Raw genomic sequence first — 21,398 nt, 5'->3', positions numbered from 1 at the left:
TATTTACCTATTTTCTTAACCCTTATAAGTATATTTATGAATATTTATTAACACCTTTTGGAATTTTTTGAATTTTCTATTACATATAACTTATAATTAGAAATATTAATGCAGAAATCCAGAGTTTAAAATTTTCCTATCTCACTTTATTACTTCATAAAACTTTTATTTATTTTTACTTATTCTGCTGCCCTTTATTTTTTATTTAAATAAATTTATTATAAATACTTTGAACCTTTAAGCAGTTTATTAAGCGTAGCTAAGAGCTCGCTTCCAATTGCAGAAAACTTTCATTATTGGTCTCATCGAGAAAGAGTAATTTGAAAATATCATTAAAGAAATCTGGATAGTAATCACATGCACGCTTACAATCCGGTGTCCAGTTGATCTCCAACAATTTAGGCGTCATTTGACAAGTTTTATCATCATCTGATTTTTCCCATTCAAGCATTATGTCGACCGCATATAATGCACGAGATTGTTGACAAGGCGGTATACCACATGGAGGCGGGCGCTTGGATGCACAAGCTAGTATCTCATGTAACATCAAACATATGTCTTTTTGAATTGTTGACCAATCATGTCTTGGATACTGCTCCTTCCAATAACCCAAGAAGTCTTCACATTTTATGTGTCGCAACTCTGCCTCTTCATGATAATTCATTACAGTGAAGTGTTGTTCATAGTCATCAAAGTTATTTAGACTAAATGACTTATTAGCAAATCGTAGAAAGAATTTTCTATGTATATAAGCTTCCAGTGGTTGAAAGCTTTTAACCAATATCACATATCGTATATCAAATTTAACCTTTAAAAAATGTAGAAGTTAATAGTAAGAAATTAAATTATATGCAATACAATTTTACCTCAGCGTCTAGTTCAGTACGTTTAAATAATACCGGCCGTTCGATGTATTTTTGGGCGACTTTCGGTCCAGTTATTGGCAGTCGCACAATTTGTACAATATTRTCAGTTATATGGGTGTCCATTCCACGCGCTAAATTCCATGGTTTCACAATCCAGTGATTATCAAGACCTTTTGCAACACGATGTTGATAATATGATGCAAATTGTAGCAATTCCGTCTTTAAGTTAAATGTTGTTGGCAGCCAGSGAGGATATGTCTCCAATGTAGAAGGATTGTGATGTTCCTGTGCAACACGCCTCCCCGTAATTGCCAGCAAATCTTTGATTGTCAAAACATATTCATAAGGGAATTGATTTATAAACTTATTCGGCGTATTAAMGGCTAATTCCGCAAACTCCTTATAGTGATGTGTCAACCAAAGCACATCAGCCTCGGATTGATTGCCAACTAATTGAAAACAAGGATCGGTCAAATGTGCGCTTACCACTTCATATTCACTATAAACCTTTAGTGGTTGATTACGATTTACTTGAGGTTTTAATAGAGCAGTGTCTCCTTCAGGGAATGTTTCAGGTATATGACCTCTGGAAAAGTATTCTGACTCAGGTTCAAATTGCATAAAAGAGTGTTCACGTAGATCAGTAGCACGCCATGGCAATAATAAAGCTTCGCGTTCTTCATTATCTCTGCTCACATATTCTACAAAATCACGCGTTACATATTCTTCATAATCACAATCACGTATGGGAAAAAGTAGGCTATATGTTGTTTGGTTATTTAGATATAGAAACGGAACGACACGAAAATTAGGATCGTCCGAGTGGCTTACGGCGGAACCAACTTCATCCATCACATACCAAATAGGAAGTCGTTCTTCATCAGATAGACCATTACTGGCTATAGTATATGAAAAACAATAACGCCACATTTTAACCAAGACTTGATCAATACGATCTTCGTCATCAATATCGACACCCATTATGGCACACATACGATCCGCTAACTGCTCATGTTCTGCTAGTTGCTGTCTAGCCATATTCATACGGAATGTCCAGGCGTGATCAATGAGATATATAGAATCYGGATCGGCGGCCTTAATTCCACCTTCACGAGCTATCGTAAGGGCAAACATTGGACGCGGTTCCTCTGCGACTGACGTTGTTGTGTTGCTTGCACTAACAACTGGTGCTTCTGAGCCATTCTCTTCATCTCCTTCGTAATCAATCAACAGTAATTGCAGCGATATGCCGGCATCAAAAATTTCCTTTACCAATTTACGATGCAACGATTTCCAAAGATGTTGTGGCACACCAGACGATTCCAATTGTGGTTTGTGTTGGACCACGAATTGTGTAAACAAATTAATACCATCCATTTGTATTTACAGTAATTTACAATGTAATAGTAAGCAGTAGTACGTGAATTTCACTGACCGGCGACCAGTGTGGTATGTGCTATTATCAAAAGAAATTTGTTAGGTTATATTAAGGTTACCAGCCATCTTTTCTGTGACATTGATAAACTAAATACAATTGTACAACTAATTTTTTTGTAAATAAATAATTATTAAATAGTACATTTAAACATAAATATGCATAAACATCTTTAAAAAAAAGTTGGTTTTAAACTTTAATTTGGAAGTTATAATTTCTGAATGTTAATTTAAATTAGTTTTCGCAAATTTTTAWAGAAGGAAGTGAATATCTATCTAGGAGTTTTATTTACAGACACTAATAAATACAACAAATTAAATAAATATCTTAGTGAAAGTTATAATAAAAATAACTTAATAACAAAAAAGGGTTGACTTCAGTTGCACCGAAGTTTTAATACCCTTCACAAGTAAAAAGTTTTCCATACAAAAACTGAAATTTGATCAGCTCGTTTGTATGACAGCTATATGATACAGTGGTCCGAATTGAACAATTCCTTCGGGTATTGTACCGTTGCCTTTAAAAATAATCCCTGTCAAATAACATGAAGGTACCTCGTGAAATAAAAAAGTTGTCCTCGAAAGCTGCTCCACTTTTAAGTCTTCAACTAAATACATTAGCATAAATCAAATATTCACGTTCTGAAAACTTTTATTATTAAAATTACATTTATGTATAGTTTTTTCTCCGTATTTATTATTATATGTAATACACTACGATTTAAATTATAAAAAGAGAACAAGTTTTTATTTCTCCAACCATCGCGTTCATTCGAATTATATTAACTCATTTAACACTAAACATATCTACGCATAAGCATCTACTTACTTTCCCCCACTTATTTCACATTCAAAATGTTAAAAAATATCTTTTTTTTCGCAAATTTTCTAGCATGTCGTTTGTATAATTACAACTTCTCTGCACTGCACTAAAGTTAGATTTCAAGAGAAGCCGTTTAGCAACATGTGTCTACCTGGGAACATACATAAGAAATTACTTAATTTTAATCGGTATTTATATTAAACACAGTTGCATTATACCAGAAGTTATAAAAGAAAACTAATAGATATATGTTTGTAATTGAATTATTTATACGACGAACGGACACTGTTTCTTGGGGTTTAACTTCTGCTTCTTTTCTGCATATTCATATATTGTGCAAATCAGTCCTTACTCACAGATCCAAATTAAGCTAGAGCATAGAACTTTGTTGCACACCTAGCTCGATTGAAAATTGTTGTTATGTTGAATTTATTTAGGCCGGAGACGCAGATGATTCCATTATACGTAAGCAAAGAGGTTGGAACTGATCGTAAAGCAGAATATGATGTGTATGATGTGTTGCTTTGATTTTCAATTTTAAATGAAATAGAGTATACTCCTAAAATGGACATCATGGAAAATGGGCGCGCTTCTGAACGTTTCCAACTGCTGTAAGTAGCCTTATAAATTATAATTTATGCAACGTAATTATATTGATTTTGATTATCTTTATCGCGCTCCATATAATCGCGATCTATAAGTGATTCAATCCGTTTTTTCAAATCAGCAGGCTGGAGAGATATAAATGGGAAAAAGATTTATTGAGAAGTGGTCATAAATAATTAGCTATCAATAGTATTTAAGCGAATGTTTGCTTATTACCTTAACGGGAAACGTAAGTTGATTGAAAAGTTCACCGATTAGTAAGTTATGACTAAGCGTTTTACGCATTTTCATTATCCTCACAATGGCTGCATCAATTTGGTACTGTCGGTCTTGGAATACACGCTCCTCTGTAGCTTTTTGCTCCTCCGTCTAAAATTAAAAATAGAAATAAATAACAAAATAATTGGTTTATCAAACGTAAAAAATTTKCCATACCGTTTCTTTCATTTGAATTTGATTAATTTTGATACGGAACAATTTATTGGTAAATTCGTTATTATACTGGAACAAATCTTTATTCTCAACCTCACGACCCTTTGGTGTTTTAGTAATAACACGCGCGCGTCCGCAGGCTAATGACTGTAATGTTCTACGTAGCTCGCCATCCTTTTAAAAGGAAGAATATATTTTAGCTTCCACTTAGACTATAAAATTGTGTGTTACCTCAATATTTGTAGCAGCAACGATTTCCTCGAAACTTAGTGCGTTTTTGTCGTTGAACAGTAACAGCACAAGCCCTTGAAACAATGAAACCAGCAATTCTTTAGGCCCCTTTTTAAACAGAAAAGAGAAAACTAATTATTGTTACACATTTAATAAAACATCGCATACCGCATCAAACTGAGCTTTGAGCACACAATTGCCTAGTGTAGGCTGCCATTGCAGCTTTCTCCCACTGTGCTTAGCCAAGTAAAATTTATTGAAAACTTGTTGCGGCTTCACAAGTTGTGGTGGCATAGTGACTTCTGTTAGCGGGTAAGTAGGCCAATAGCCCATGGTAAGAATATTGACAGTCAAATCCATACTTGTTATTTCACGATCCATATTTGCGACATATTGCTTAAAAGCAATATTAATATCTCGGCTCAGTTCCATATCCTTAAACATGCCTTCCAATTTTGAAGTGAATCCACCACCACACTCTTGCTTCAATTTGGACAACATACTCTTTTCCGCATCCACCGACGCAGACTTTCCCACAAGTAAACGTTTGGCCAAATCCTAAAAATTATATTAGTAAAATAAGAAAACCGTAAGCCTTGTTGGTTGTGTTTATTTACCTTCTTATAAAATGCCTCGAATACATCTTTGCCGTGAATAAATCGAAATAGCACCATGATCTTATCAAGTATCTGTTCCAACTCTTCTTCGGTGGCTTCTTTATTWCCAGCACGCAGCTTCATATCCACATATTTGGCTAATATTAGTAGCATTAAATACTCACAATATTATTACTTGGAARAAATTATAGCTCTAAAACATACCTATTAATTCGGCTGGTTTATTGGCGCGTTGATTTATGAAGAACTCAAAAGCCTCTCGCAAGGAATTCGTAAATTTTTCATTGTGTTCAAAACAATTGCGCACAATCACATCCATTTTGTCTTTAAAGTCCAATAAATCCTGCACCATACTTTTATCCTTTTCCGGATCAATAACAATAGTGCGTCCTTTTTTCTACAAAATTCAATTGAAGGAATTTAATGAACTATTTTAATTTAATAATTTAAAGTTCTACCTTAATAAAGCCATTGAAGTTGCCACACAGTTCGGCGGTACCGTTTTTGACTCGGCTTAAAAGGCTGTACAAGAGCGTGAGGTCACTCAGTCTATTCTCCTCCAGCAGTGTGTCCAGACCTTTTTGTAAGATGTGTGTGAGGTGTTCAGCGAGTAACTCCTTTTCTACAGTATAAATCAATGGGTATCTGAAATTGAAACAATAACAAATCAAGATCACCATTTTAAATAGCAATCAAACAATTTACTTAGTACTAGAGTCTAGATAGTGCAAAAGACGTTCGTTTTCCTCTGCTAATCTTTTGTCAACATGGCGCAGATATTCGGGCACATCAAGCTCTTGCATTTTACGTTGTCCCTCGGCTTGGTATAATTGTTTTGTTGCAATGAGGAATTTATCTTCGAATGCACTAATATAAATTTGTAAATCACATAACATTCGAACAAGGCTCTTGAGCAATCCCCTATCTATCGCATCGCCTGTTCGCTCTTTTTCGATTAACATAAGTATACCTTCCACCGTACGTTTTTGYACTTGATCGTTCATGGCTATATGAGTTCGAAAAAGATCCAGACCCATGTCCCTATTGGTCAAAAACGTAAAGAAAATATAAATGCATAATAATTTTCAATTGATTTTGCCACTCACCAAATTGAATGTACGGTAGGATTCTGTAAAACATAAGTCCGATCCAAATATAAAAATATACTGCGCATCATAATCATTTGCTGACAAAACGATAGCCACCAACCATTTATCTTTTTTAAGAATACCTAACAAGACAAAATGTTACATAAAATATAATTAATAATAACATTTTATATTTACCAATTTGTCCATGCTTCCCCCTGTAAAGGATTCGACATTGCGCTTCACATGAGCTTCAGTAAGTTCTCTAAGTTTTCCATATAACTGCGCGTCCATCCTATGACTGCACATATTTTCTACAGCTTGATAAAGTTCTTCCAATGAGTACCTAATTGGCTTTGATTGTTGAATTGCAACAACTGCTTCTTGCAATTTTTCACATGTATGTTCCGAATAATTGTCCGGCAGTGTAGGCTTCACTATTTATATAAACCAAAATTATTTGTATTTATGAGCATCAAGCATACATTTTTTAAATTTCATTAACTTACTCTTGAAGTTTTTTATTACAATTTTTTTAACATCTCCCGGTTTTGAGGCATTATTTGCGCCCATCTTATTGAAGTACGCTGAGGTAGTTGTGGCTGAACGATGATCGTTCATATGTGCCCCATCTAACATCGAAAAATTGGCACGTCTTTCACCATTGGTATTGTTACCGATGCCATAATTGCTATTGCTATTGTTCATGTTGAACGGTAGTTGTGAAGTTGACGTTGCCGAAGGTTGATTCAAATTTTGTCCCAAAGCACAACGAGCCGAAGTGGAGGGACTATAAAAATTACTTTCCCCTTGTTTTCTTAAACGATTGCTTGTGTAATTCTCAGTATCCTGCAATTGGTCATTTGTGTCCATAAGTTTGTATTTTTTAGCGGCGCTCATAGTTCGCTCTCCGCAATGCACCAGCGGCGCTAATGGTGACGGCGGTATTTACAGCCCTACTATTACTGTTTGTTTTTTTTTTTTTCAAGAAACTATCACCACTTTAAATACAAGTCAAATAAAGCTCTGGACACGAAAAAACCTGGAAATATCAATACGGATTATAAATAAACAAACAGCAGGTATCAAATGTAATATAAAAAAATTTTTACATCATATCGAAACGATGTAAAGTTGCCTGGGTTACAAATAATTTTATTTCATTTGCTTCCGCATTGGCGAATTTTTCTCACCTTCGATATAACTTTACGCTTCTACTACTACTCTGACGTTCGCAAATGGATGGTGATACTTCAGCTGGATGCCTGATTGCCGTCGTATATCGTACGGATTACCACCCTAAGTTTTTCATATGAAAAACGTGTAGCAAAATTTTGTAGTACCACTCACAATACTGTAAACACACTTCAAAATCTTTCAGATTAATTTAAACCATATACAAAACATCTATTATTTATATTATAACGTCGAAAATCCAATTGCAAAATATGTCTTTATTTTCTTTCAATCACTACCGCTGCTAGTGCTGCTGCTGCTGCTGCTTTTGATGTCGATGCCATCGCTGCCAGACTAACAAAAACAAGCACAATACCAAATTTTATGTAATGCACTCAATGGCATTTGAAAATAAAATATTATTTATTTTAAATGGGACATCATTTGTCAAATCATGATACGGTAAATGTTCAGGAGAGCGGCTTTTCCGAAAAAGTGCATCGTAAATCGGAATTAAAAACACGAATTTTAAGACATTTCCCGTGAAAATTGGTGTACGTTTTCGGAAAAGCCGCTCTCCTGAACATTTACCCATGATACTACTGCTTACTGTACTGTATTTCAGTATACTTAAAATGATTGATTCTTTTTCGGTTCGAATTTTAATGTTCATAATTCTAACTGGATGGCAGCATAATAATGTTTATGACTAGAGTAGCGCGGCATTAGTTCTTATTCTTCTTAACTACAGACACCTTTCAGCTGACGTTCTTTAACAGTGCTGATAAACGTTTTTTTTTTATTCAAATTATGACATCCTATTTATTTATAAAATATAAATATATGGTTTTATCAATTTTATTAGTTCTAGTAAATCGAATCTCATATTATCGATTTTAATTAATTTTGGAAAAAGTTAAACCAAAATTCAAATAGATACAAAAAAAAATTTAAGCGAACGTTATTATAAATTATAAATAACAAAAAATTATTGCCAAATTGTAATAAATTATTAAAAGGCATGCTCCTTACGCCCACTACTTGCAATAAAACACGAATTCATTTAGATCATGATAATTCAACCATTTGTTTATTTAATGTTTTGTTCATATCCATATGTACTTTAACTTTATTTTCATATAACCTTACCACAGCTAGTAACTATTAAAAACTATTCAAAGGGCAAGGAAAATATATACAAATATGTATGTGTACACAAAAACGTCTGTGGTTGTTAAATGTTGGTTTAACCTCCTAACAATTTTGTTGGACATCGAACAACTTACTTCTTCTACATTTATTCAATAATTAAAAAATAGAATTGATAATAAATATAGAGTACATTACTGAATATAGTGTGAGTATGACTTTGGGATAAATATACAAACATGCAGACAACACAATAACAACCTTTAATTACAATATTTGTGACATAATAAACAGWGTACTTAGTTGTCATTGTGTATGTTTCGCTTAGTAAAATATATAAATATATTATTGATCTATTAAAATATAAATTAAATTATTATATAATGATACTTTTAGTTTATTGTTTTGTATACAGACAGTAACTTTGAAGATTTCATTTTTTGATAGTCGCTGTAATATAATAGTGCTAATAGTAATGATTACAGTTGATGAATACTGAAGCGAGTATAAGTATAATACACATTCTGTGGATATGTACATATACGTACCTACAAATGCAAGGAATATGAAAAGGAAATATATAAAATATATTGTCAGAACCTAAAAAACGCCGCTGACAACCTATGTAAAATATAGTACAAAAATATCTAACAACAATTTGTTTCAAAACCATTTAGAGAAAATATAAAGCATATAAAGGTAAATCATACACATGAGATGCATTATGCAGATAAAAAATTATAAATATATGTAAATAGAACCTAAATCATAATTATTATACAATCTATAGTTTTCTACATATATCTTTACAATTTCGATACACAACTGTAGGTACAACAGTTTTGATTTGATTTTTTATATGAATTTGTTTCTAATCGCTAATACTTTACAATTAAAGATAAATTTTCCTTTAYTTTTGCATTTTTAACGTTGGAATAACTTTGTTATATACTATGAATACATAAATGTGTTTTTAATTTTTTTTTTTATTAATTATATAAACTTTTCTGTATGCTTTGACTTTATTAACTTATGCATTCCTTTTAATTAATTTACTTGTGTAAGCAGTACTAAAATATATTCTTTTTATAATAATGAAGTATGTGATAATAGTCTGCAAAAGTCATACCAATTTGTCTTTATATTGTTAACTCCTCCTGTTTTGTTAAGCAATGAAATTATTTTTTTTTATCATTTTAATTATAATTATACATTTCTTTCTTGCTATGGCAGCACAATAATATTAGACACTCTGCAGACAAGCTTATAAATTTCTTTGATAACAGCGACAATGTACAATAAGAATCAACATGAATACTAACAGATGCAATAAATTTGCTTTTTAGTATCTTTAAACATTTATTTAAAAATTCTTTGTTGACACGTATAAATATTGGTTGAATGTATCTTATAAACATGTACGACTTTTATATTCTAACGTTTCAAATATAATGTAAATATTTGCGAAATAAAATTGCGAATATGAATACTACAAGATTCTTGCTGATAAACTGAATGACTATTTAATACATGATTTTCAGTATGTCGATATGTTTTGAGTCTGAAATTTATTGAATCATCGAGCATTATTTTTTCTAATTTGTCGTAAATATGAATTTTTATTTAACTTCAATTAAAAAATTTAACCAATTTAAAAAATATATAACTAATTCAACTATTTCAAATTCGCTCTTAGGCATTTTTTCGTAAAACAAATGTGTCGCACGCATGAATAAATAGCCGCACATATATTCAATAATCAACACTTGCATCGTGGAAGTTTTATAGGTATTTTATATTTTATAGCTATAAACACTATCGCAACTAATGCATTCCTTATGAGTATATCTATGAGTATATAATTATGATTATTAGCATATCACCAGGACAATAGTGTTATATATTAAGCAAATGGTAGTAGTAGCATTTTCTTTATCATCTAGCAAGGAAATATTTAAAGTTTTCTATTGTTTCCATATTACATTTAGTATAAAGTTATAATACGTTTTGGTCTGTGCGTCACTATTACTTAGGTTTACCGCAATTTTCTTTTCCTTTCGCTTCACTTTTACACTGAGTAAGTCGTTGGGATAATGCGTGGCATTCCTTTGCGATATATTATCCATCGCAATCTTTGTATACCTATTATGTAACCATTTAATCTGGCAGCATATGCACAAAACTAACTGGAAACATGCCATGCCGTGAGGGATCACCCTCAATCACACCTTCCATCCAATTTTCATCATCTGTGCGTTCATTGAGCACGATTAATATCTCTCCTTCCTTGAATTCTAGTTCATCATCATTATCAGCAGCGCAATCGTACAAAGCGCGACAGCGACGATGTCCATTCTGTTTGTTAGAGAGATATGAAATATATCAASTTTATAATGTCCAAAATTCTACATACATAATTAAATTTTCCACCACCGSTGTTGCTTGAGCCGCTCTTTAATTGATTGTCTGGCGAAGAACTAATACGATCATTATCACTTGACAGATTAGAGTCGGCGGAGTTATCTAAGCCACCACCGCTACTGCCACTGCCACCACGGCCGTTGCCATCACCACCCCCATGGCCGCCGCCAATAACGGAGGAATCTAATTCTGTATGCCATTGCTCGTAATCACTATAGTTTATTGATTGGTTGATGAGCTGTGTAAACAAACATAGGTAAACAGTTAGTTACTTGAAACTCATTTTTGTTTTTAAACACAATATTTAGTAGAAACAAAGCATATGCTTCAAGCTGAATGAGTTTAAGAGTTCAGCGATGAACTACTTTCGCACTGTATTTATTGCATCGCAAGCTGAGCAAAAGTTTGCGTTTTTATTGTTATTATTGATGGCATTGGAGAGGCGCTTTCAAGAAGACAAAACTTTATCAAAAATATACACAAATTTTAAAAAGATAAAAAGAACAACAAAAGAACAGACATAAAGATTAATTAAAACAAATTGTGAACTCTTTACCGTCTCTTCACTTGGTTGGGATATTCTCAATAGATTTGTTATTTTGCGCTGTAAATTGATTATAATTTTTAATTCAGTATATTTTACAGAAGATTTTAAAATATATCTGTTTAGTAAATTTTTACAATAAGGTTTTATGATATGAACGATTTGTAGTTTTAACCGTAAAATTATTTTAAAAAAAATATCAATGACGAYGTTCCGAGTATTTGGTTTTTCTAATGCAAAAAATACTTATGAACAATGTAAATTGTTTTTTTTTCGACAATATAGATATTTCACATTTTAAGAAATCTTACAGGTGTTTTCCGGACGAATCATTTTTAGTTTTTAAAATGCACAAATGTGCTCAGAATTTATTCTAAATAAACATAGTTTCTTACCTTTCTGGGTGGCGCAATGGGTCCTGTATCCTCCAGCGAACAAATACTCTCATTTGATTGCCCATTAGAAATATCACGTTCTATGATAAAACATAAAAGTATTTTTTTAACTTTCTTAAATAGTGCATATACCTTGTGGCGGTCCTGGCGGTGGAATTTTCGGACGTGTTAAAGCAGATTTGTCAACGTGCTTTAGTTGAGGAATTTCACCCGCAGGCGGTAGTACCAATTTTGCGCCAGCCAAGTGGATGTTACGATTCACAGATTCACCGCTAGGCGAGCGTTTRTGACCAAATGTTGTGAGAACTGGTATCATATTACCACCACCTCCACTACTGCCATTCGGGTCTTGGGATACAACTTGTGTCTTATCATAGCGATCGTAAAAACTATGCATGGCACCATGACTGCCGCTGATACGTGGGCTGCTATCCACTGAACGCAAATGCGGCAGTGTACCATATACCACATCCATCGACTGATTTTTATGATTTAGATTTCGTAAATCGGTTGTATCAAAATTTTGAGAATGTCGCGGTGGATGAGGCAATGTGCCATACATAGAATTGGTTGTTGTTGTATTAGCAGTTGATGTCACACCAGGCGGCGGAGCCGGTGCTGTACGCTTTTTTAGCGAATTCATATTTGCTATGTATATAATTAAACACAAATTATATATAATTTTGATAAATTCGTTATAAATTTTAATTACCTGCAGATGTTGACTTACGAGCGCCTGGTATGTGYACYAGYTCACTGCTGGCAATACTTCTAGAAATTCGTCCACTTTGACTTGAAGCAGAACTCGGACTGGAGCCGCCACCACCTCCAGCGTTGGTGGAACCACGTCCAACGCTATCAATAACGGCACCACCACTTAAATACTGACCCATTGCTACATGCTGCTTTGGCGAWGTGCCCGCCGATTGTGGGTAAGTGGGTACACCGGACGGTAATGTGAACTGTCGACTTGGGCAGTTGGCAATTGGACTAGAACTGCTTTGTATTGAATCACAAGTTGAGGAACGAGATCGCAACACCGGCGAATCGCCGCCAGCAAAGCTAGGTGGACGAGAACGCGATTTCTGTGTAAACGAAAGTGGGAATATATAATATGTGGTTTTCTTTATATATTTCAGCTCAATTTCATTTTACCCGCTCATCAACCATTGTGTCATCATCAGAGAAATCGGTAGATCCATCTTCGTTTGGCAAATTCCAATCTGTGTTGATGTGATCAAAGGCGCTCTTTTCGCGCCGCATTGCACACTCAATCTGTACCAAAGTAAAAAAGAAAAATAAATAGTACATAAATTTAATTTCGATTGAAATACCAACCAGCTCTTTGCAGGCATTATGACCCATTTCTTTGGCTATGTCGAGTGGTGTTTTATTTTGAGAATTCCGCAGTTCGTAATCGGCCCCGGAACGTAACAACAATTTCATGCATTCACGACGATCGTGCAGTGCACACAAATGTAATGCGGTATTCTTGCCGATCGCGTCAATAATACTTGGCGGGTTGGTGGACTTATTAAGACCCTTTGGTGGCATATTCTGTATAAGAAAATCGACAATATGCAATGTGGAACCCATCATTTCACGCAACACAGCCAAATGCAATGCTGTCTCGCCCGCATCTGACGATGGCAGGCAACATGTAAGGTCAGCGCCTTCAGCCCAGACCTGCAACAGTTGACTAATATCCGCATTGACAATGGCTTGTTCGAGATCACAACGCAATTCATTGTCGTCCGCACACGTGCGCATCACATAACGTTTTGCAACATATTTCGCGCGTATGAAATCATAACGCTCTTCCCTAAAAAACAAGCAAAATACATAGTTTAAATAAAAAAATCTGTTTTAAAGCAAATACCTACATTGTACTATCTGGTGTGAGTTTACCCTTCCCCAACGTGGCTTCCATTATGTCATTTAGTGTACTATTACCCATGGCACGCGCAATTAATAGATTTGCTGTGGTCAAATTGTCTAATGTGAGGCTTTGTATACGGGAATGGTGTACACCCAGATCACGATGCACACCCGAGCATTGTATGCAAACGAGTATGCCGAAATTTAAACTGATCCATGTGACATCATTTCGGGAACCACAATCGCAACACTGATCATTGCCGGGTAGCATTTGGACGTATCTGAAAATAATATTGTTTAAAAATAGTTATGCATAAAATTTAAATAACACAAATGTACCGTATAACAGTCTTTTGAAGTTCCACAAGACTTGGACTCATTTGCGGATTCGCATGTTGGAATGCTTTAGCTAAAGCCTTCTCTTTGCAGTTAGCCAGAACTGCCATCCAGGCTTTTTGGTCTGCCTCATCTTCAGCTTGAAAATGGTATGGACGATTGTCTAAAATAAAACAACAAATATAAATTTAAATTAATTCTTTGTTGTTATTTATATTTCATACTTTATAATAATGTGRGCAGCGAATTTTGTAACTCAAATTAGATTCTCAATTTTTAATTCTGCCACCAAAAACAAAATGTTTGAATTTTTAATTCCGATTTTAAATTATTGATCCCTCGGATGAAATATTAATCAAATAGGAAATTTTAAATATAATTTTTTTTAAATATTTTTTAAATATACAAATTGGTGTAATAAATAATAAAAAAAGTAATTTTACAAATTAAAAGCTTGATAGAAAAGGAATAAAAAAAGGAAAGATTTAATCCTAGCTGAAACTTTATAATTAAAAGCAATTAAATGGATATAAGACAAAAATTGTGTAACTCGGTTGAAATGTTATTAAAAAGCTATCCTTTTCAAAAGAATTRGTAGAAGGCAAAGAAGTACTTAATTTTTTAATTTTTAATTATTAACTTGGGAATAACATTTTTTATTTAATTTCTTAATTTAATTAGGATTTTCAGAATTACAAAAAAAAATATAAATTTATAAAATAAAAAAAAATATGTCGATTCAATTCTTATTTTAACAGCTTATTATTTCCAAACCTGATAATAATAATTTTAAGTCATTTCCATATTAGCTAAGAGCACTTACAACTGATTAGATCAAAGCCGCGTTTGTCATCTGGTACGGGCTTAATTTGGCATGTCAATAAATTGACGCGTGTTGGCGGCTTCGACTCATCCGCATGGCAAATGTCCAAAAAACCGTCAGCTGTTACACGACAACGTCTTTTCTGCCAGACTCGTCGCACTTTGCCCTCACTCTTTTTCAACAGATGGCCTGAGCGTGTCACACCGTGATGCTTATCGCCCTGCAATTGGTGCAGMGAATAACCACCAGCATTAGCGGCACCCTTCTCCGGCATATTATCCGCTCGCTCAAAATCGGGCGTACTGCGCAATAGTGTTCGTAAATCGAGTAAACTGCGTCGATCTTCATCTTGCTTTTGCTTGATCAATTGCAGTTTCTCGCTTAAATCGCTAATGTACGTGCCAAAGTGTTCGATTGTTTGTAAGCCATCCTTGAAGTAACTGGCGGAGAGTTTTTGTGTAAAAAAAAATACAAAAAATTAGTAACGATTACATTCAAATGAATTAACAATTGAAATGAATTAGTATGCAAAACACAAGCGCATGCGCGTTACTCAGTACACAAACGCATATTTGTCTGTACATAAATTACAATTGACTTACTTATTTAGCGCGTGATAATACTCGATGAAATGCTGCAGCAGCTCTATACCAGTTTTTGTTTTAATTTCCTTATATTTCAATAAATACTGCAAGGTGGTCGACACAAAGCAGCAATGTGATACGATGCAATAAAAAGGAATCATTAAAACAATATAAAAATAAACATACACAACCAATTAGAAATGTGAAAAAATGCTTACACGAGGTAGTGAATGCATACACTTACCTCACACGTTTGCAACTGATAGAGACGTCGTTCCTTTTCCATTTCATCTGCGACGACAGCTGCATCGATTTCGGTACGCACCATGCCTGCCTCTTTGGCTTGCGCCTTTTTCTCTTTTTCGATTTTTATGAATTTCGCTTCGTAATCCTTTGCGGCCTTGTCGAAAGGTCGTTTCATGTCGCCCTTCACACCACGCAGCTCGCTCTTCAGCATTGAATCCACCGGAAACATGATGATGTTATTGATGTTTTGCATCTGCATCAAAAATTAAACGGAAACAGCAAGAACCGATTAAGCGAATTWTTAAATCGAAAGAATAAATTCGCATTTTCTCAGAAACCTACCAGGGTTTTCATTAAAGCGCTAAGCTCCTTTGTGACGACGGAGAACTTGAGAAATGCAGCACCGATATCCGGTTCATCTTGATCAATCACCTTGCCGCCAAGGCGCTCCAAAGCGCCCACCAGAAACATTTCATTGTCCACATGTGCTGTGTTGGAAATAAAATATTTGAATATGATGAATGGCGGCCACTTCAAATGACAGCTGCGATATACTTACTGTTTCCGGAATTGTGTATCGCTTTCACGGCTTTTTTCAATTTTGTTAGACCTTCCCGATCGAATTCAAGACGCTGTAAATAATAATTATAAAGCTTTCTAAGTATCATAAGTCAAAAGGAGGATTATTTGTCAATGTTTTCTACTATATACATATGTATAATGATATTTAGAACTGAAAAGTTGTTGTTGTTGTTATAACGGCAGAATTTTCCGGGTTGGCAATCCTTGACCGGGTAAAAAATCTGAGTCTGTGGGAACGGAGAACTGGAAAGTTCTTAATACTTCATACAAAATATAGAAAATAAGTAGACAAAGTAAATCGACACTCACCACCTCTTCGTCGATTTCAGAGCTTCTTTCGACAGCACGAAAAGGAGCTGCCTTTATGCCGCGATGTCTGAATTTGGTATCCCCGCAAAACTAATACGGCTATGTAAACTGACGTTGAGCAGCACCAAAAGCTCCGTACAATCTTCTATAAGAGTGTACAGTTCTATCGTATGATATCAATATCATCGGCTTCAACACCCGCGCCGTTGGTTCTGCATTCTCCAGACTGGAAAAGGAAGCAAAGCAAATGGATCTGGCAGTGAACGAGRGCAAGACGAAATATCTCTTGTCATCAAACAAACAGTCGTCGCACTCGCGACTAGGCTCTCACGTCACTGTTGACAATCATAACTTTGAAGTCGTCGATAATTTCGTCTATCTTGGAACCGTCGTAAACACCCCCAACAATGTCAGCCTGGAAATCCAACGTAGGATAACTCTCGCCAACAGGTGCTAATTCGGACTGAGTAGGCAATTGAGAAGCAAAGTCCTCTCTCGACAAACAAAAACCAAACTCTATAAGTCACTCATAATACCAGTCCTGCCATATGGTGCAGAGGCTTGGACGATGACAACAACTGAGAGAGAAGGACCAGGTGGAGAAGGACCAATTGGCGCCACGTAGCGAAAAGAAGCAACGACTGGCGCGCTGTTGTTAGCTCGGCTATAATCGCGTAAGCGGTGTCTACGCCAATTAAGAAGAAGAAGAAGAATTTCGCTATTGTGGTCTAAGAGATATGCACAWTAAACCTATAAAAGCCCCAAGGGCCCAAGACCACTTTTTCAAAATTTTTAGCGCACGGATGCCCCTATGCAATGTGATACCTTTAGAGTTATTTAGTTATGGTACTTATACGTTCTCGGTTAATGACGTTATGAGAACTTGGCAGTGGTCCGATTACGCCCATCTACGAACTCATCATTTTTTCTTCTTTATTTTCATTTTTACTCAAGTTACAGCTTGCACAGACGGACGGACGACAGACAGTCACCCGGATTTCAACTCGCCTCGTCATCTTGATCATTTATATATATATGCATATATATAACTCTATATCTAACTCCCTTATTTTTAGGTTAACTAAACTATTATACGCTGTAGAAACATGGTGCACGAGTATTAAAAAGTTTGAACAACGTATTCGAATGTCACAAAGCATTCAGTCTAGATCGTGAAGTCCTCGACAACTTGCATCATACTAGTCGTCCATCTATCTCTATTGACGACGATAACAAAAAATCGTCATATTGACATCAGAGAAATAGCAGAGAATCTCAGTATCTCTGATGGATCGACCCAACAGTTTGTTTGAGATTGGGTAATGTTCTGAGTGTGAAGCGTGTTAAAACTAGACTCGTACAAAACCTATGTCTAACAGAGATAGCTTAACAAAAAAATTGAGCCCCAAGGCGGAAAAAACAAAGTTCGCTTAAAGCACTGACGTCACCCCAGTCGAGGCTTATAACAAAAGTATTATTATCCGGCCAAAGACTGTAAACGTAATATATTTTCTCTGCCGCTACAACAAAAATCACAGGAGTAGTAAAATTGGATGAAGCCTTGACGCAAGAGCCGATTTAGAAAGCAATAATAAATATTTTTATTAAAATAGGTGAAAATTTAGTTTTTATTAGTCAAATTAGTCACCGCAAGGGTGTTGGAAGGAGCTTCTATTTCTAGCAAGAGCCTGAAGCAATCTGCATAAGGAACATATCATAAGATTCGACTTTTTTGGTTTTTTTTKGTGTAATTAATTCTAATTATTTTAAATAAATTTAATTTAAACACAAAACAATTTACGCCCTCCTTCAATGATTTAACTATTGTTTGGAATCGAAGAAGACTACAGGAAGTTATCAGTGCATACGCCCTGTTCATAGCATTAATACAAGCGTCTTTGCTTGGGTATTATCACATCTTGTTACTGCAATGGTGATCAAATTTATTACATTTCATTGCGATTTAATTTGATTTTGCATTTTATAAAACATTTATGTAAACAATTGTACGGAACTGAGCAAAATGAACGGTCGACCCGACGATGGCCTGCAACCGATTCGAAAACGATACAAGGTCGTCTCAGTTATTAAACTTAATAACCCATTTATTTGTGCACGCAGAATAAATAAAACAAAAACTGAATTTGTTCATTTTTAATTTACGTGAACGAGTCAGTGGCTCACCCATTTCATTTTGCGTGCATATGCACTTATTTCGTATGTATATTTGAATGTTTGTATGTGTGTAGGAATGCACATACTACTTAATTGTAAACACATTTTTCTTTCGTTGCTTGACATACCAATACATACATGCTCTTATAATGCTTTATTTATCAGCAGAAGTCATAAATAACAAATAAATTATATACGAAAACATTGATGTTAATCGAATAAAAAGACATAGTACTGCACCACTCAACTACTTTGATTACGCTTTAATTGAAACAAACAAAATAATACATATGGTATGTATGAGTATATGAAAGCCTTATATCATATGCCATATACATATGTATGTATATATGTTATTCTCTAGTTAAGGAAGTAACTACGAAAGTAGTCCTCCATGGGGAGTGGTTATTAGTTGAGTATTTCGAATAGATGCATACTACTATGGGCAAAAAATAGTAAGACTTTGTTTATAATTTTCAAAATCTTAACTTAATCTTCAAAGTAGTCTCTCAAAATGGTMCCCTTGGCCGCAACAGTTGTTAACTGTTTTAGACGGTTTCCCAGAAGTGGTCGTTTAAGTTTGTTGAATAGCCAGAAGTCATACGGTGCGTAATCAAACGAATACGATGGTTGCGGCACTATATTGTTGAAAATTTTGATAAAAACTCACGAAGAATAAATCATGTATACAACGGTACATTATCGTGGTGCAAAAATCAAGAGTTGTCCATAATTCCGGCCTCTTCTTACGAATAGCTTCGCGCAAACAACACATAACACTCAAATAGTACTCCTTGTTGAAAGTTTGACTGGTCGGAAGGAGTTCGGAGGGCACTACACTTATAATCGAAGAAAACTGACAACATAACCTAGATTCTTGACCTGTTTTGACGTGTTTTTTTCGGTTTCAAATCACCTTTGCCACGATTGATCTTATGTTTCCGGTAGTAACCATTGATGCAAGACTGATCCCCGGTAATATTGTTTCATGACATCCGGGTTGTCGGAAAGCATTGTTTCAAAGACGTTAACGCGACGCTGTTTTCAAAAAAGAAATAAGTGATTTTGAAACCAACCAACCTTTCACTTTCCTTAGGCCCAAATGATMTTGGTTTTCACTGATCTTGCCGATATTCCAAAGAGACGAGATCTCGCCAATCCTCAAGCACAAATTAATTTATTTTATTGACTTGTTGATCAACAGCTGATGTTGATGCCCGCCCTGGACATGGTTCGTCGTCAACGTGTTCTCGTCCTCTTTGAATAATTTGTACAAAAACATTTGCTCATTTCTTTCTTTTCCAACATTCTAAACGTTTCGGTACCAGAAATTTGATTTCGCACATAAAATGTAATGGAGTTGCTTTGTTGAATAATTCCAATCATCGTGAAAAAAAACCGAATTCACTTTATGTACTTCAGAAAAAAACTTTTTAATGGAAACACGTCTACGGAATCGTTTGCAGAAGGGATTTTGAGAATTTAGTTCTTCGAATTTAGTTCATCGAAAACTTGCTTCATGCGAGTCGTCTATCTACCGTTGTTATGGACTTCGAAAAAGTTAAAAAACAGTACTGGAAAATTATAATGTTGACATCAGAGAAATATGTAGATCTCTTATAGATCAACTCAAAACATTTGGTTAATGGTGATGGTATGAAGCGTGTTAATGCTAGACTCGTACTAAAACACCTTAAACTTTAGGTACACATTTGATCAGATTGTGTTATTTCTAATAAGGTATGTATTCTGATTTCATTTTATAAGATAAGTACTTAAATATATATATGTACATATATGTATATTTGAACTCTAATTAAACTTGCAGGTCAATTTTAATCAATATAAAATGTAACTCTTATAAATTTAAAAACAAGTAAAGTTCAAATTGGTTAAATTAACTCGATATGTGATATGTTGTGGTATTGAACTTTGTTTTTTTAAACGTACACATATAGATATATTCGTTGGTCACTGACCAAATCATTCAGAGTTAAAATCAACACTTTCCAAACGACATACAGGCATGTCGCACTGCTAAGAATGTGCATTCGTGAACGCAAGTACAATCAGCGCATATCAATGCATGTAAGCGCATGTATGTATGTATGTACAAGGTATAAGTGTGATAATACCATTTGTACAGATAGCTGCGTGTGAGTATTCAATATAGATTATATATGTATGGTTTGCCGGTATTATTATTTTACTTACATACATGTACACACATGTACATATATTATATGCACAAAAGTTGTATACATTTTCTTTCGGCATTTCAAAAATTCCAATTCTATGTCTCATAATGGCACTGTTCTATTTCAACTTTACTGATAAAACACAAGCCATTAAAATTTTTACCATATAACGTTAGGTTGTGATAAGTTCTAACTCGTTTATATACATATACATACATATTTGARAATTTAGTAATAAAAATATAAAACAAAAAATTATATGATTCATTACAACGCTTTATCCTGAACATTGCGCAAACTTATTACTTTACGTCTCTCAATCATAAATTCGCCTAATTTTTAGTACAAACAAAGGCTATTAACTCCTCCCGGAAATCACGCGTATTTGAAACAAGTAAGGAAGGGCTAAGTTCGGGTGTCACCGAACATTTTATACTCTCGCATGATAAAGTGATAATCGAGATTTCAGGCGTGGTTGTGAACCG

The 21,398-nt window shown here is 34.6% G+C and overlaps 3 protein-coding genes across 12 annotated transcripts in view; all 3 read right to left on the bottom strand.

Moving 5' to 3' along the window:
• Window positions 1-169: 169 nt before the first annotated feature.
• LOC108978231 (tubulin--tyrosine ligase-like protein 12) lies at window positions 170-2,341 on the bottom strand. Its single transcript, XM_018948388.1, has 2 exons — window positions 867-2,341; window positions 170-808 (listed from the first exon to the last, which is right to left on the bottom strand). Exons 1-2 carry the CDS (start codon window positions 2,241-2,243, stop codon window positions 260-262), a joined length of 1,926 nt encoding a protein of 641 aa, XP_018803933.1. The 5' UTR covers window positions 2,244-2,341; the 3' UTR covers window positions 170-259.
• A 634-nt stretch (window positions 2,342-2,975) lies between these two features.
• Window positions 2,976-7,606, bottom strand: LOC108978325 (cullin-4A). Of its 2 annotated transcripts, XM_018948547.1 has the most exons (13): window positions 7,291-7,606; window positions 6,607-7,139; window positions 6,296-6,534; window positions 6,116-6,240; window positions 5,715-6,050; window positions 5,468-5,654; window positions 5,214-5,406; window positions 5,010-5,146; window positions 4,561-4,950; window positions 4,393-4,500; window positions 4,165-4,335; window positions 3,946-4,098; window positions 3,759-3,854 (listed from the first exon to the last, which is right to left on the bottom strand). In XM_018948547.1, the coding sequence occupies exons 2-13, from the start codon at window positions 6,995-6,997 to the stop codon at window positions 3,759-3,761; spliced, it is 2,526 nt and encodes an 841-aa protein (XP_018804092.1). In that variant the 5' UTR covers window positions 6,998-7,139; window positions 7,291-7,606. The 2 variants fall into 2 exon arrangements, with proteins under 2 accessions (XP_018804094.1, XP_018804092.1); XM_018948549.1 differs by lacking the exon at window positions 7,291-7,606 and having other exon boundaries at window positions 2,976-3,854; window positions 6,607-6,997.
• A 729-nt stretch (window positions 7,607-8,335) lies between these two features.
• The window catches only part of LOC108978303 (arf-GAP with SH3 domain, ANK repeat and PH domain-containing protein 2), a 21,965-nt gene continuing 8,902 nt past the window's right edge, over window positions 8,336-21,398 (bottom strand). For 7 of the 9 annotated variants that reach the window (XM_018948500.1, XM_018948501.1, XM_018948505.1 and 4 more), the window contains exons 3-17: window positions 16,209-16,281; window positions 15,992-16,137; window positions 15,648-15,902; window positions 15,422-15,507; window positions 14,820-15,259; window positions 14,000-14,159; window positions 13,666-13,941; window positions 13,121-13,604; window positions 12,938-13,057; window positions 12,495-12,867; window positions 11,915-12,430; window positions 11,783-11,862; window positions 11,400-11,447; window positions 10,836-11,081; window positions 10,580-10,777 (exon numbers count right to left, since the gene is read on the bottom strand). In XM_018948500.1, coding sequence (XP_018804045.1) covers window positions 10,580-10,777; window positions 10,836-11,081; window positions 11,400-11,447; window positions 11,783-11,862; window positions 11,915-12,430; window positions 12,495-12,867; window positions 12,938-13,057; window positions 13,121-13,604; window positions 13,666-13,941; window positions 14,000-14,159; window positions 14,820-15,259; window positions 15,422-15,507; window positions 15,648-15,902; window positions 15,992-16,137; window positions 16,209-16,281 — 3,501 coding nt within the window. Of the gene's footprint in view, window positions 10,778-10,835; window positions 11,082-11,399; window positions 11,448-11,782; window positions 11,863-11,914; window positions 12,431-12,494; window positions 12,868-12,937; window positions 13,058-13,120; window positions 13,605-13,665; window positions 13,942-13,999; window positions 14,160-14,819; window positions 15,260-15,421; window positions 15,508-15,647; window positions 15,903-15,991; window positions 16,138-16,208; window positions 16,282-21,398 lie in introns of all 9 variants that reach the window. The other 2 variants (XM_018948506.1, XM_018948508.1) reach the window with 2 other exon arrangements.

Source organism: Bactrocera latifrons, unplaced genomic scaffold (assembly GCF_001853355.1).
Source record: "Bactrocera latifrons isolate USDA-ARS-PBARC rearing strain unplaced genomic scaffold, ASM185335v1 scaffold_12, whole genome shotgun sequence".
NCBI classification, from domain to species: Eukaryota; Metazoa; Arthropoda; class Insecta; order Diptera; family Tephritidae; genus Bactrocera; species Bactrocera latifrons.
Note: the sequence above shows the minus strand (reverse complement) of the source record. Positions and strands in the feature narration are given on the sequence as shown.